The sequence below is a fragment of the Rhinolophus hipposideros genome (genome assembly GCF_964194185.1).
Source record: "Rhinolophus hipposideros genome assembly, chromosome: 1".
NCBI classification, from domain to species: domain Eukaryota; kingdom Metazoa; phylum Chordata; class Mammalia; order Chiroptera; family Rhinolophidae; genus Rhinolophus; species Rhinolophus hipposideros.
Window position 1 is genome coordinate 37,107,487 of NC_138047.1, and position 17,304 is coordinate 37,124,790.

At 30.7% G+C, this 17,304-nt stretch overlaps 1 protein-coding gene across 2 annotated transcripts in view; it reads left to right on the forward strand.

Annotated features, from left to right (window-relative positions):
- PDS5A (PDS5 cohesin associated factor A) overlaps positions 1–17,304 on the forward strand; it is a 107,269-nt gene that overhangs the window by 23,292 nt on the left and 66,673 nt on the right. For both annotated transcript variants that reach the window (XM_081061687.1, XM_081061688.1), the window contains exons 3-9: positions 3,446–3,649; positions 4,870–4,956; positions 5,590–5,687; positions 8,076–8,202; positions 10,408–10,488; positions 12,299–12,439; positions 16,575–16,690. In XM_081061687.1, coding sequence (XP_080917813.1) covers positions 3,446–3,649; positions 4,870–4,956; positions 5,590–5,687; positions 8,076–8,202; positions 10,408–10,488; positions 12,299–12,439; positions 16,575–16,690 — 854 coding nt within the window. The remainder of the gene's footprint in view (positions 1–3,445; positions 3,650–4,869; positions 4,957–5,589; positions 5,688–8,075; positions 8,203–10,407; positions 10,489–12,298; positions 12,440–16,574; positions 16,691–17,304) is intronic.

Consider the following 17,304-nt stretch of genomic DNA (forward strand, 5'->3'; position numbering starts at 1 on the left):
TTAAGGATACTGAAGTTTTCTTAAAAGGAATTTACAATCTAGGTGCAACAAAAAGACAATAATAAGGTGATGAATTTGGTCAGATCTTGGAACTCTAGGTTCAGAAATTGCTCTAATGTGTTGAATTCCAAAATTAGAATGTGTGTTAAGTAGACTTGAAAGTTTTGTAGTTCTAATGGCTAATGCATTAACTGTGTTTCTGCCTCGCCTGCTTCTCTCGGGTTTTACCTCAAATGTGTATTGGATAAGAGAATTTATGTTACAAACAATTATATGAAACTGGAAAGAAGTATGTTTTAGCAAATAGCTCAGTGTTCATTCTAATCTGGCAGTCCATTTATGTACCTAGTAAGTGAAGCAACATTTTAATATAAAAATTATAAGGCTTATTTAACTCCAAAATTTAGATGTTTTCACCCCTGAGGGGTGGATATTTTTGTTGTGGTTGAAAGATTAGTATACATGTAGAGACTGAACATTCATAATTCAACAAATCAAACCTTCAGATGACTGTAGTTTTGATTGAATACAATCTCTTGAGAAATTCCAAGCTAAAACCACCTAGCTAAGCCACTCCAATTCTTCATCCACAAAAACTGTGTGGTAAATAAATGTTTATAGTCATTTTAAGGCACTGAGTTTTGGGGCATTTTGTGCAAAGCAGTAGATAACAAACACACACCTTCCATCTTTTCTATTGACAAAAAATCATTTTTTGATGACTCCTATTTCCTTTGTAATAAAATTTAAAACTCCTTAGTTATGGCATTTGGGGGTACAGTTTGCCCATTTCACTTCATCTCTCACCTCTCACTGAACTTGCTCTGACTGCTTCAGAATAGTTGTTAAGATGTCTATAATAACTTGAGAGTTTTGCTGAGTTAGCTTTGATGGATCCATACCTGTGAGTGAGACGTTTCCTTCACTGGCTACCTCTTAACTGAAGAGGTATTTTCATGAAATGCAAATCTGACCATATTATGCTATTGCTCAAAGCAATTCAGTGGCTCATTCTTGCCTTTAAGCTAAGGGCCAAATATCTACCATTTGCAGGCTCCTTTGACTTTTGTCAACTTGCATGAGGATTTAAACTGATCCTTAGTTTACTCATCCATAAACATGAGTTTTGATATTTTGTTGGTTGGGGTTAGATGAATTATGTCTGTGTAGAAGGGATGTGTATAAAATAATTTCAGGTGGCCTGGCTAGTCCTACCAAAGTGAGTGTTATGATTATTTTTGTTCTCTTCACAAATTCCATTTTGATGCTCTTTACTTTTCTAAGAATCCTTAAACTTGAGGTGTTTATCTTTTGTATCACTCTTAATTTCAACTAGATAATCTCTACTAAAATGTTAATGCATAATCAAGATAGAAGTCTTAATAAGTATCAACTCACACAGAGATGTTTGTACTTTAAAACTAGACTCATTAAAAAGAAAAAAATAGATTCACTGACTGACTACATAACTAAACCAATATACTGACTGACTACATAACTAAACTAATATATGAAGCTGCAACAGCAGAATGGCAGGCAAGGGCTTGGTATTTTGAGCAGAGTAGCTAGTAATATACATATGTAAGATTACACGGTTGTCTGTTTTGGGGACTTTTCACCAGTGAAGTTAACTGGCATTGGAGATTTCTTTGTGGGAAGGTTTTCAATTTCAGATTCAATTTCTTTTCATGTTAACAGGTCCCCTCCCCACAATGTATCAGGATGTATAATAATATGTACTCTTTTTCGTTCCTGATATTGGTAGTTTGTGACTTCCCTTCTTTAGTTATTCTTGCTAGAGACGTGTCAATTTTGTCTTTCCAGTAGTCAGCATTTGGCACTGTTTTGTATATTTGTTTTCCAATTCATTATATATTTGTTTTCTTTTGTATATTTGTCTTCCAATTCATTGATGTCTGTTCTTGATTTTTCCCCTTTGATTTTAACTTTTTATTTAATTTGTTATTTTTCTAACTTTTTGAGATGGAAATATAGCTCACTGATTTTTTTTTTTTATCCCTTCTTTTTTACTATATACATTTAAGGCTATAAATTTCCCTTGAGTACCACTTTTCCCGTGAGTGCAGTATTCCCACAAGTATTGATAGTTTATATTTTCATTATCATTCAGTTAAGAGTATTTTCTAAATTCCGTTATGATTCCTTCTAAAATCATTTGAACTTCACTAAATAGTTAAGGAAGAAAAATAAAACCAGTCTTGCTACAAACTTCTCATAGGAATCATTTTCCTATGAGGAATCATTTCCCAATTTATTTCAGCCATTTTAATCTTACTACTAAAATTTACAAGGTTGTCTTAAGAAACGAAGTTATAGGTCAATATTTTTATGACTATAAATGCAAAAATTGAATCAGTATAGTAGCAAATCATATCTAGTGATATACAAAAGTATTATGACCTAGTTGGTTTTATTTTAGGAATGCAAACTTGGAGTAGAATTGGATTTTACAAATGAAAAACTTGGATTAAAATTAGGAAATCAGTCAGTGGGATTTACTATTATAATAGAGTTAAGAGGGAAATCTGATCACTTCATTCAGTAGGTGCAGAAAAAATATTTGATAAAATTCAACACTTACTCGTGATAAAAAAAATCTTGTCAAAATAGAAATAGTGCAAATTCAGTACTTGACAATGGTGACTAGTTAGGTAAAGTGTGATTTATTTAAGGATTTTTGAAGGCATGAGGAAATGATTGTGATTTGATAAATGAATAAAGAATTACAGTATGGTTATTTTCATCTTTACAGAGAAAACAGACCAGTATAAAATACACAAAAATGTAAATAGTAGTTCTTTCTGAGGTTGAGAAATTATGGATTTTTACAATTATACTCTTTTGCATTTTAAAGTAATTGTAAAATGTGCATTTGTTAATTTTATAACCATGAATAACAACAGCAGTTATTTTATAATTAAAATTTTTTAATCAGAAGTACCACTACATAAAAATATTTAAACATGGCTTCTTCTTGTGAATTGCAAACCTATTAAAGTGTGAAATGAAATAGCAATTTTTAAGGAGCCTAAACTAAGGTAGCTTTGATAATAAAATAAGAAACATTGTGATGTTGCAAAATATCAAATTAATTTGGTTGTGCATGTGAGGCCAAGAACTTTTTACCTGGACTAGATATAAAATGAATAATGAGAAAAAAAAAATGAATAATGAGAGTCTTAAGTTCTTCATAAATCTGGTGTAAATGCAGATAATATGTCTACACGTAGTCCAAAAGTTTATACTTGTTCATGTTCGTGATCTTGACCCAAATTTTTAAGTGAAGATTTACCAAAACTGTGAGTTTTCTGATAATCATTGATTACTGGTTTGTGTTGTAATGATAATTTTAAAATATATATATCCTCCACTGATTTTTAAATACCAGGAGTTGATTACATTTTTCTTTTATACATTTTTACAGATGGTAGTAAAAACTTTTATGGATATGGATCAGGACTCCGAAGATGAAAAACAGCAGTATCTCCCACTAGCCTTGCATCTTGCATCTGAATTTTTCCTCAGGAATCCCAATAAAGATGTGCGTCTCCTTGTAGCATGTTGTTTGGCCGACATCTTTCGAATCTATGCCCCAGAAGCTCCATATACTTCCCATGATAAACTTAAGGTAAATATAATCTGTACAAAATTGGTTTACTTTTATAGTTTATCTTACCCTTAGGAACATAGCTCTCATATTATTCATCTTATCATCATAAGAAGATTATATCATAAGTTGCAAAACAAACTAATCATTCATTCAGTTACTTTTCATTGAATATCCACAAAAATGACTGGTATTTTTATGATGCGTTCAAAGGTACAGGTCAAAGCTAGTCCCTATCTGCTCAGATTTAACCTCAGGGGTAACCCATCTCACAAAGCCCCGATAGCTGAATTGAAGGGATAAATAATGTATTAATAACACCTTTTAAAACAATAGCATAACAGAATTTACGCATTCAAATGAATATTTTCCCCTGCAGGTTATTCTACATGCAAAACTGTATGCTCATCTTGGTGGATTTCCTTTGTTTAAAATATTTGAAGAGCTACTGTTTTGGAATAATCTTGAACTTATTTCATATTTTGAATAATTTTATTCTTGGCAAATTTTAATCCTTTGGATTGCGTTCTTTTAAATCGTTCTAAAATGAGTTTGTCCCATATTAGTAGTATTTTGGGTTAAAACTTCTAAAGAAAGCTTATTAAGAAATGAAACACTATCATCATGAAAAGTAAACCTTTGGACCAGTCTTTTACTGCTTTTGTTCCACACAACTTTGAAGTCACACATCAAATTCAAAACTAGGTACTGAAAATTACTATTTACATGTAGGAAAATAGTACTGGAAAGACTCATGTCCAGGTCCTCAAAATGAAAATAATTGTTTGCCATGATGAATGATGAAGATGTTAAAATGGAAGTTATGTAGTAGAAGAAGGGTAACAAGCTATAGAACCTATGGTTTTGTCAGAATGAGAAATCCTAAAGATCTGTGGCAGTAATAATCTTTATTTTTGCTTCTAAAGAATAGAATTCTATATGATTTGTTCTTTTCCAGTTATTTGAATAATACACTAGGCCAGTCCTAAATCATTTGGCTAAAGGAGAATTTCTTTTATTGTAGTTTATAATGGAGAAAGCATATACACATATATATATATATATATATACACACACACACACACACACATATATATATACATATATATGTATATATGTGTACACGTATATATACACGTATATGTATATATGTGTGTGTATATATATACACTATTCGTATATTGTGAAAGAATAATAATTATTTGTGCCTAAATTAATATATTTTATCATTTTTTTAACAGGACATATTTTTGTTTATTACCAGACAATTAAAAGGTTTGGAGGATACAAAGAGTCCACAGTTCAATAGATACTTTTATTTATTAGAGGTAAAAAAATTTTTTTATTTGAAAAATATCACCCTGTTTCATGTAGTAAAAAATTCTTAATAGTAACTACTTTATAATGTGAAATGAATCTTTTTGTTTTTGTTTTACATAGCCCACTTCATAATATATCTCACATATATATGTATATCTATATATATAAATGGTTTTTTGGGTTTTTTTTCCTCATCTCCTGAAAAGATAAGGTATATTCCATTGGAAAAACTATTACATTATTTGAGACTTTATTTTCATTCTTCTATTTTTATTCTTTTTCTAAAGGAATTAAGTGGAATTGACTTTATTTTCATTCTTCTGTTTTTATTTTTCTATTTTTATTCTTTTTTTAAAGGGATTAAGTTGAATTAATTTTCACGGCTCCTTATTATTTTGTATGTATATATGTCTACCAATCTCGAACAATATAGTATTTTTCTATTAGAGAAGGTTGATGCCAACAAATATATGTCTTTTTAAAGGTCGGAGGACATGACTGATTTAACAACTAATGTTGTATGTTGGACTTTTATAAGCTTTAAATAGATTTCTAATCCTGAAATTTAATTTTATTAATGAATTTGCTTTTGTGTAACTAGTCTGTGTGTATAAATAATAATCTTTATTTATTTATTTAAGAATTTAGCTTGGGTTAAATCATATAACATCTGCTTTGAATTGGAAGATTGCAATGAAATTTTTATTCAGCTTTTTAGAACTCTCTTCTCAGTGATCAAGTAAGTTATTTTTGAAGCATTTCTGTTTGTCTCTTTTCTTGCTGTGTGTATTGAAGTAACATGTACTATGCATATACACTAAAATATTTTAGTTATAAGAAAATGTTTTCCTTAGATGTCTTAACCATGAAAAGGAAAATAAATAGAAATTTTATCATCTGAAAGCTGCCTTTCCCTTTGTACTACCATTTTAAACTATGGTATCAATTATATTGGTTGATTGTTGTAAAGCAAATGGTATGAGACCTTATATAAAGAAGTACTAAATTCTGAGGTGGAAATTATAAGTATTGTAAGTACCATCAGTGAGTGCCGAGAGGCATACCGGTAATAGCTTAGCTGTTAAGCACACTAACTTTGATATTAATCTTCTCATTTTAGAGCTAGAAAAAAATCTTGAAGCTTTGTCTCTCCTTATAGAAATAGGGAAACTAATGCACAGTGTGTGGTGGCTTGCCTAAGGACAAATTGCTGAACAGGAGAGCCCAAACTCTGATTTCGGTCCAGTGTTTTATTTTTGTGTTTTGTATGGTAAACCAAGCACTGTTATGAAATGTGTTCTACAGGATTACATTATATACAAACATAATATATCTCACATAAATTTTAAGTTTTGTAGTAGCCACATTAAGAAGAAACAAATGAAATTTATTTAAATAATATATTTATCCACTAGCTCCAAAACATCATTATGTGAACATGTAGCTCTATCCATACTTCAAGTATTCAATAGCCAAATGTTTGTTGGGTAATGGTTTCCATATTGGACAGCACATTTCTAGAGTTTTCTATATATATTTTTACGGATACTGTATCGTCTTTTCCTTTTCCTTTGATAAAATGGTAGGAAGAGAGTTTATTTTGGAATAAAGAGGAAAGGACTGGACCTACGTAGTCTAGAGATAGAAGTTTATAAAAGATTGCATAAGTAAAAGTTTCCTATGGCAATTAACTGAAGGCCTTTAAATAAATGATACAATACATTTTGTATTAGTTAACTTTTGTATTAGTTAACTTTTACTGCATAACGAAACAACGCAAAACTTGGTCGCTTTAAAACAACTACCATTTTGTTTAGCTTGTGATTCTGCCTGGCAGTCTTTTTTGTCTGGGCAGAACTTGTACTTATATTTGCAGTCAGTTGGCAGGGCACCTGGCAGTTGCTGAGGTAATAGGAGAACTGGGTCAGGTGTCTGTCTCTGATCATCCAGCAGGCTAGCCCAGGCCTCTTCATATGCTGACTGGGTTTCAAAAGTAGCAAGCCCCACCGCACAAGTACTTTTTAAACCTCTCCTGATTTCATGTTTACTTACGCTTCATTGGCCAAGCAAGGTATACAGGCAAGCCCAGATTCAAATGGTGGTTAGACAGACTCCATGTCTTGAGGGGAGGAGCAACATTTTAAAGGCATGTGCATACAGAGATGGGAAAAATTTGTGGTCACTGTTTGCATTTTACTTGTTTTGAAACTTTTTGAAAAATTAAAATCACCAACAAAATAAAAAAACTTACTCCTGAAATTGTCATCATTCTGCCTCTTTTGCAAACTTACCTATCCACTTAAGTCCCACTCTGCATTTCTACTTATTTCCTCTCACAATTATTTATACATACACACTGTGCAGCTTTCTTTGATCCTATTAATATTTTTATTCCCTGAATCTAAATGTTTATTGACCTAATTATCTAATTAAAGTAATTCATCATAGGTATTGGTAAATAAAAGACTTGCCTTTTGAAAGAGGAGCTTATTGATTTGTATCTAATCACACATATACCTGGTGTTCTTTACCATATATATGGTGTTTTTTTACTTTTTGTGTAGATGAAGATTTCCATTTGGTGTTGTTTTTCTTCAGTCCCAAAGACTTCCCTTAACATTTCCTATAGTTCAGGTTTGCTGCTGATAGAATTCTTTGAGTTTTTGTATGTCTGAAAAAGTCTTTATTCCACCTTCATTTTTGAAAGTTATTTTCATGGTAAGAGTTCTAGGTTGATCAGCTTTTTTCTTTTTTTTCTCTTTTAGTACTTTAAAAAATGTTGCTCTATCTTTTTCTGATTCACAGTGTTTCTAATGAGAAGTTTTTCCATTTTTAATCTTTGTTCCTCTGTACATAATTATCTTTTATTACCCAGTTTTAAGATTTTTCTCTTTATTACTGTTTGAATCCTAATTGTGTAGGGACTTAATTCATTTTAAAGGCCATTGTTTTTATACAACAGTATCTTCTAGCTATGTAATAGTCAACAGAGGGAGAAAGTAAGTAGAGCAGGTAAAATTTCTCTGCCATTGTTGGCACAGTTCCCTCAAATGAAAATCCTTATATATGTGAGATAGTTGCTAACTTTCTTTTTGTAAGCCTGAATTTTTTTCTTCCTTTTTTTTAGCAATAGCCACAATAAGAAGGTACAAATGCACATGCTAGACTTGATGAGTTCTATCATCATGGAAGGTGATGGAGTTACTCAAGAATTGTTGGACTCCATTCTTATTAACCTCATTCCTGCACATAAGGTCTGTATGTATGAAAATATATAAAGATTAATGTTTAAAGGTAGTACTACACATATGAAATATAATTGTTTTTTCACCATTTGCAATCCCACATAATTATTCCTACTATCATTCTCCAGCCCTCAAATAAAACAGAGTAACACACATTAGTCTTGTAGCAATTATTGTTTTTAAAAGATATATTGGTTAACATTATATTGTGGAGATTTTCATTCAATTAAGTGCTACCTATTTTCTGGAAAAGTGAAAATTTTTCACATTCACCAGTCATATCTAATCTGGGAATTGCAAGGAGTTAGAGTACTATCTTGGTTAGTTTTTTTAAAGAAAATGTATTTTCTCTTTTGTAACATAAATGTGGAACATAGGAATTTGGATTTGTTCTCAGAATCCATACTCTTTTTTTCTTAAGCACTTTGAGAAAAAGATTTGAGCAGAAATGGGAACTATAGTTAATGTTAACCATAGTTATTCATATTTGTTAATTGACTGTTATTAACATTAGTGTTTATGGGGAAAGGGTGATTCAAAGCTGTATATTTCTCGTTTCCTTTTTCTATTTCTGCTAGGTCCTCCTAAGGAACTGAAAGATTTAGCTTCTCACAAGCTCCTGGCCTATCCCACTATTGATATTTACCCTCCTGTTCTTTTCCTTGTAATGGTTCAGTCACCTATTATCAGATATTAATATAATTAATTATAACTTCTTCCTCTCTCTGACTCTCTAAACATTATTTGCAGTTTATTAATTTTATTAAATTATTGATATTGATTTATTAAAATTATCAATTAATTTATCAATAAATTGTTGATTAATAAATATTAATTGTTTATTTTATTATTTATATTTAATACGTTATTGCAAATATGTCATTAATAAATTATTGAAATTATTGAATTATTAATATTAATTTATTAAATTTATTAATTTAAATAAAGCTGTGATTGGTCAAAATTTTGAGTGTGGCAAGGAAATAGTATATGTCAAGCAAAATAAGAGGAAAAGCTTTTGAGAGGAATAGATAGTGTATTTGGTGTTTACTCCAGCTATAGAGTATTTTTGTAAGTACAAAATATACCTCCCTCCCCTTTTTCTTTTTAAGGCGGGCGCAGCTCACAGTGGCCCGTGCTGGCATTGAACTGGCAACCTTGGTGTTATCAGCACTACACTCTGACCAACTGAGCTAACCGGCCACCCCCAAAATAAACCCTTTTAAGAAATAGAAAGTTTGCCTTAATTTTGAGCTAATCTTTTGCCAATGGAATAAAAGCCTGGAGCAAGGGTCAGAAAGCTGCTTATGGACTGAATCTGGCCCACTGCCTATTTATGTAAACAAAGTTTTATTTGAACACAGTCATGCTTCTGTGTTTTTATTTTGTCTATGACTGCTTTTCACACTATAGCTGCAGAGTTGTGTGGTTGCAGAACTGACCATATGACTCACAAAGCCTAAAATGTTTACCATCTGGCTCTTTGTATCAAAAGTTTGCTGACTACTAACCTAGAGAGAGTATAGAGTTTCTTAGTATCTTTTTGGAAGAGGTGCAAAATGATGGCAATTGAATCTCACTTTGGTCCAAAACTTCAAAGTATAGAGATGTGAACTGTTATTCTTTAAAACAAGAATTCTATTTTCAATAAGTTTTAAACAAATTAAATATGTATCTTTTCTACAGTCTTTCTTTGACCCTTTAATATGTTGCAGTGCATTGGGACTCTTGAAGAGTGAACACAGTATTCACATTTCAAAAATATAATTGATTGACAGTTTTACTTGGAAACTTTCCAGGTATACTCTTCCTCAGAGCACACATTGATTAGACAATGAAATACTGATGTCGTGCCTTAGAGAGGGGTGTGTGTATATTTATTTAGGGTACATGGGTGTAATTGCCAGTTCAAATTGGTTAACAAACCTAAAAACCTTAGGTCAATTTTGAGTTTAGTAAAATTAAACTTGATATAGGGTTGGACTTTTGGCCAACTGACTATGTAATGCATTTTAGTTTTTGATTGATAGTGGTGCTATTTCCAAATTCGCATTTAAGACCATTTGACTAAAAGGTATTGGGTAAAACCTTTAATGGAATTCCATTGTATTTTTTGCTTCAAATTTTGTAGATTTGAAGACTGTAGTGTTCTAATGGTGCTAGCTCATAAATTCATTGAATCATTTGTAACTGCATATTTTTATTGTGTTCCAGAATTTAAATAAGCAGTCCTTTGACCTTGCAAAAGTCCTATTGAAAAGAACAGTCCAGACTATTGAGGCATGCATTGCCAATGTATGTATTTCTGCTTATGTTTATTCCGTAATTATGTAATCCTTCATCCATGTACTAATTTATTAGAGCCTTTCACATGTAGATTTATGTAGCCTGTGAACAGTTCTATTGATATAGAGCAAATATATAGAAGAATGGATATGTTCAAATGTGATCAAGTGCCACATGACTTTGTAAGCTTTACTAAGACATTATTTTTAAATGGCACAAGGTGGGGGATGTTATTTTATGAAAACTTGTCGGCAACTCTTCTAGCCTTTATATTTTCGTTTATCTTTTTATCTCCTGGATATGCTAATCTCTTTCACTTTCTCCTTTCATCTTTATCTTTGGCTCTCTATCTGTATTTTCCTCTTTGTGTCTCTAGGTCATTCTTTTGAAAACTTTTTTTCCCTCCTTCTTAAATAGTTGTCATATAGTAATAAAAATACTTGTTTTTACTTTGTTGAGAAGTTGGTTTTTTTCCCAATAAAAAAATCAATAAAGTAATTTGAAAAAAATTAGTTATAATTCTCTTCAATGTAGCAGTTTGCTTACACTCATACCTATTTTTTCACATACTCTAATAAAATTTTGAATTTTCTTCCTATTGTATAGATCCATATTTTGATATTTTTATTTATAATATGACTATAAATGTTCCTTTGAATTGACGTGTACCCATAATTTATCTAACCATTTCCCTGCTGCCTTGTAGGAAAATATTTAGATTTTTATCATTGTTCTCCTTTAATAATTTGTGAATGTAACCCAAGTGAGAGTATATTAATTTGAATGGTATGAATTATTAGTATTATTTATATTACTAAATTAATACTTAGACATGGTTAAAAAAAAAGTTTTCTCAACTAGTACAAAAGAGTATACAGTGAAAAATTTGTCTCTTCCACCCCAAATACCCAATCCTCAATTCTCAAAAATAACTATCACCAACAGATTTTCATATATTCTTCCAGAATTAGTGTTCTACCCTTATTCGTTTGTGTCTATTTTTAAATTTTGTTAAAACCATTTTCTTTATTTTTTTCAAGGTCAGCATTAGTAAATTTGAGTATTTTCTAACTCTTAATGTATGTTGCTTTTCAAAAGAAATATATCATTTGATGATACTACCAGAAAAATACATGCTTATATCAGTTGCATACAACTGCCTCTTTAGCATTTTTAAATTTAATGTTTTTTTCTAAGTTGTATGTGTTTTGGCAGGGAGTGGAGGTATCATTTAATTTGCGCTTTTCATATTCTCTTTGTTTCTTCCTAGCATTCTTTTAAATTATCAGTTAGCTTTTGTATCATCACCTTTTCCTGCTCTTTGTCCTGAGTCAAAATGTGTTTGACTTTCTCAGAGTATTAAAAAGAAAAAACTCATTCCCACCTTTAAATACTCTTTGTTATTAGTCATGGAAAAATTGGTCAGACTTAAATAGGAAAAGGTTACAACTTTAAAAATTTTCTCTGCTATAAGAAAATTTCTCTATAAAATTCTCTATGATGAATTACAAACTATCTAAATTGTTTCATTTCAATGAAAGTTGTTTCCTAGAAACAAACCCTAATTTGAAAGAAAGCTAACTATCCATTCTTTTTAACCTTTTTCCTCCATGTGGCATTCGTAATTTGATATTTAAAGGTTTATTTCATCTGTTTTGGTGACCATGGTATTAATAACTGAAATAGACCTGTTCTGTTTCATCCCTTCAGTTGTGTATGTAATGCCTAATTACATTGTTTTTTAACATGTTTATTAAAAAAACCTATCCAAGTTTTTTAATTAAATGGATATTTTATTTTGTTTTAATATCTCCTATAGTTTTTCAATCAAGTTCTGGTACTGGGAAGATCGTCAGTAAGTGATTTGTCAGAACATGTATTTGATCTGATTCAGGAACTTTTTGCTATAGATCCTCATTTATTATTATCTGTCATGCCGCAGCTTGAATTCAAACTGAAGGTAGGACTATAATTTTTAAGCCCTTTAAGCTTTAAGAGAAAATTATATATCACATAGTTTCTCTTTAACTGTAAAAGAAAATGTGAGTTCAGTTTATCTTTTTATATCTATAGTTAAGGTATATAGTTAAGGTATATACATTTTGCATTATTTGAATAAAACAGTATCTCTCATCTAGGTGATAGAATTTACACTGCAGAATTATAACTTACCTAGTTGTTAAATATCTGATAAACACAGTGACACAAATAATAGATATGAAAAATGGTAGTATCCCAAAAACTTATGGTACGTTATTAAAATATATTTATTATTAGATAGACATGTTTTAGAACATCAAAAGATTTCAAACCGAGTGCTCAAAGGGTCTTGATTATAATTATATGAACCCTTTTCATACTGTAGATCAAGGACAGAAATTTTACTGTATGAGTTGGGAGTATATTTTTTTAATAACTAAGCAAGGAGTTTATAAGCCCTCAAAAAAATATGAAAAACCTGACACTTGATCCTCTATCCTAGCTAAACGACAGAAGGTAACACCTTACATTTTCTTAATATTCTGGACTTTTTGGAATATTTTAATATTTTAATATTCTGGAATATTTGGACCTTTTTGAAAGGTTTTTTTTATATCCAATATCTTATTTGATCCTTAAATCAAGCTATGGTACAATTAGGGGTAACAATGCAATTTTTATTTTTAAGATGACAAACTTAAGGTGAAATATTTTTCCCAGTTACACAGTTAAAACAGATTTGGGATTAGAACTTTGATTTCTAGACTCTTAAAACATGTATAGATAATTAAGAATTGTTCGAACTCTTTTATTATTAGGTTGGTGCAAAAGTAATTGCAGGTTTTGCAATTATTTTTAACCTTCTCAACTGCAATTACTTTTGCACCAACCTAATACAATCATTTGTTATTTAGTATAAAGGACATTGTACCAGGCTTCTAAGAAACACTGTTGTGTGGAAAATATTATATGGAAAACAAGGTTTTATTTGTTTATTAAGAGTTTGTTTTAACAACAGCCTAAATATGTTTCCATGCAAATTATTTCTAGGCATTAAAATAGTTTCTCCCAGTCTATTCATAGAGACTGAATATGAAAAGTGAAGCTCTTTATCCTTAAACAAGACTGCCGTGATAGATGGTGAGAAGGATTTAGCACCTAGTAGATTTCCATGTGTGGACTTAATGTAAACTGAAGGAAGCTAAGCCATAGTAGTGGTTCATACGCCATTCTATACCACATTCTTCTGTAGGTTCATTTATCTAAAGCAAAAGTTGCTACCAAGCTGAACCCAGCCCCCAAATAGGTTTTATTTGATAGATTTTATTTCAAAATTTCATACAAAGCCTTTTCTCGTTTTAGTTGCTAACATTGAATGAATGAAAAAATTTAAAAATCACATTTTATTTAAAAGTTCAGATGTGTGCAATTTCTTTTTTAAAAAAAATCAGATGATTTGACAAAATGACTAGAACCTTCTCTTCATTGATACAATTTGATTTCATAGATGTACTTTAATGGTATGTGAATAAGAATTCCTTTATAGCTTTTTAAATTCCCTGTTTTAAAATAATTAACCCTGTAGTCAATGTTATTTCTGACTCTGTAGTCTATTTTAGTACTATATACACACACACACACACACACCCCACAAGGCCATTGGTTTTTATGTTTTTCTGTGTTCCTAGACAAATTCATGCCCTTTTTAAACTTTATACTGAACTAATGCTGTGTCTAAAAAATAGTTATAATAGAATATTTTGTTATTGTTTTAGAACAGATGCCCACTACCTGTGTTCTTATTTGCTCCTGACTGCGACCTTAGCCTGTACCACTACTATTTTGCTCATCACGAATGAAGAAACTGAGATTCAGAGTAGTTTAGGAACTATCTATATCCTGAGGGTGCCAAAAAAAATGTGTACACATTTTAAGAAAGGGAAAAACTGTATTAAAATTTTAATAATATATACCAATAACAAAAGATGAATACAAGCCATGTGTATGCATTTTCGGGGCACCCCTGGTATAATTAGGGTGCCCCTTTTTGAGTCACTAGTATATGTTAAGCAGATAGCCTAGGAAGCTTTTATGACTGAATCATATAGCTACAGCTTTTCATAATTAAGAGTCCTTGGTTACAATTCCTTTGATTTTACTCTACATTGGGCCACTATGCAATTGTATGCACTGTCCATACAATTATGTCCACTGCATAAGTCTATGGAGTGCTATTCTCATGGTTTAGGCGTACCCTGGAGTTGTGCTACTTAGCAGCCTTGGCTGTATTTATCAGGAAATTTTGCCACATTTTACATTTAAGACTATTTTCATGCCACACAGAGAGTGAGAGACTAACATTTACATTTATTCCCCAAATTTTAAAAACATTATAAAACAGTCATAATTGCTCTATTTTTGGTGTAAGTAGAAATTTTCATACAGAATTGTTCTGAATCAGTTACTCTGTAATTAGAAATAATAATAGAGTTAGTTACCTTTCCTAGCAAGGATTAAAGAGAAATAAAAGTTAAGATGCTTTTTGGATTTCTTTTAGGAAGTCATTGGTAAATTGTTGATGCAGAATTGCTAATTTTTACCCACCCTTTTAATTATGAAGATACATACAAATATGTATTTGTATTCAAACAGTACATTATGTAACATCTCAATGAGATAATTTTACACTTTGGGATAGATTAATAGTACATATTAGCTGTACATCAGAGATACCAAATTATTTTTGCACCAAAATAAATTACCATCACTATAATCCCATTCCTACCTCACTCAAGGAATATATTTTAAATTTTAAAAAGACGGGTGAATTCTCACAGTTTTATTTCAGTAGTTAAATATGTAGATGTGAAATGTCACCTCATTTGAAATAATCACTAAGTTACTAAAGTAGTCACTTGCAAGTAGAATAAAATTTCCCCTTATTTCCTAGTGTTTGACATTTAAGGGATAAATTGATTTCTTTAAAAAATTAAACCACATTGGCCAGTCAATTGTGCTTAGTGAAAGCCAGCACTAATCTGTATTGTTATCACATCGCTTGAGCAAAAATTTGCCGAAGAAAGTCATTTTGTGATAATGTGTTAAAGCTTGACAGTTTTCATTTTTACATCTCTTTGATAAATTGCCTATTTTACCCACAAAACTTCTATTCCTGAACGTTAAGATATTCATAAGGAAAAGACTATATACTCCGTGGTCTTTATTTTTTTTAACTTACTATCTTTTCTCATGAATATTTGTTTATTGGATTTTTGGTATTGCTTGGGACTTTGTATTTGAACATTTAAAAAATTAACAGTTGCTTTTAGTTATTGCCCTTATTTTCCTAGTAAATGAATATGATTTTAAATCATATTCTAGTAAATGAAGCCTAGTAAATGAATGTGATTTTAAATAAACACACCATATAGTTTCAGAATAACTTAATTTATATTAAGATGTGACATCACTAGTGAAATTGAAACAGAATTTTCATAGCATATGTTGATTCAGGTTAAGAAACTAGGAGGTTCTTGTCAAAAAACAACTAAGTTTCGCTTTTTTATAGTGTTCAATTCACTTTACCCTGTAGATCCTCATAAGATTCTTGTTCTATTAAAATGAGTTTTCCTGAATTACGGCATTCTTCTGTGCCTTGTTGCCATGCAATAGGGGATCCTTCACATAACATCACGTGTCGCAAAACCTTAATTCATATGAGTTTATGTTGGAGCTCAAATTACAGGAAAGATTCCTTGTAAAAAAGGCTATTAAGATGGGAATTTTTTCCAGCTTCATCTCTCTCAGAATTTTTTATAGGAGTCTTAGGGAATATTAGAATTGAATGATTATCTTCATGTTTCTGTGTAGATTACAAACAAGCAGTAAAGTAGGCATAAATGAGCATGTTGGGAGGATGTTATTAATAGGGAAGAACCGGAAGATCTCACATGAATCAAGTCGATGTCTACGTAGTAAAAAAGAGCATAATGATATTTTCAAGTCCTCATCATTATAAACAGAAATATAAAATTGAAGCTTTTCGAGGAGGTTCCATTATATTTTCTGTGATTTGATTAAACCTCAGAGTTCATACATTTTCCCTTTTCCCTTAGAGCAATGATGGAGAAGAGCGATTAGCTGTTGTTCGACTTTTAGCTAAATTGTTTGGTTCTAAAGATTCTGATTTGGCAACACAGAATCGTCCTCTATGGCAGTGTTTTCTTGGACGGTAAGAGAACATAACATTCTATGGGTTCTTTCAAACTTTAGAGGCCAGTCAATATGGTCCACTTGATTAAAACCACAAATACCAAAACTTTAATTGATACGTATTTGTTTTTTTAGTATCTGTGTTGCTGTCTTTTTTGAAGAATAAATTATAGAACAAATTTTTATGAAGATAGCTTATTGTTTACCCACATAACACTTTTAATCTTTTTAGTGCTAAAATAATGTCATAATAAATAGAATAAGTAGGCAACATCTAACACTGTTCATCTTAAGATTTTTAAGTAAATCATGACACTGAAGACATAATGATCCAATCCACATCGTTTTTCATTCCAGCAATTTATTTATTTACTAATGCTTATGTTTTAGGTCTGTAGCTTATTTAATTGAATGATGTCTGTTTTGAACTAATTTGGTGTTTATTATATGATTTTGAAATTGAAAACATCATTCTTCACTTGAACAGTTTTTTCAATGTTTCTTCTCAAGAACTTAGAATTATTATGTTCTGTCAACTTAATGATAAGTTTGAAAACCTATGAAATTTATTAAATTGCCCTTGCATTTCCTGTATATATTTCTTTGCTTCAAACAGTGACTGAAAAGTTGATT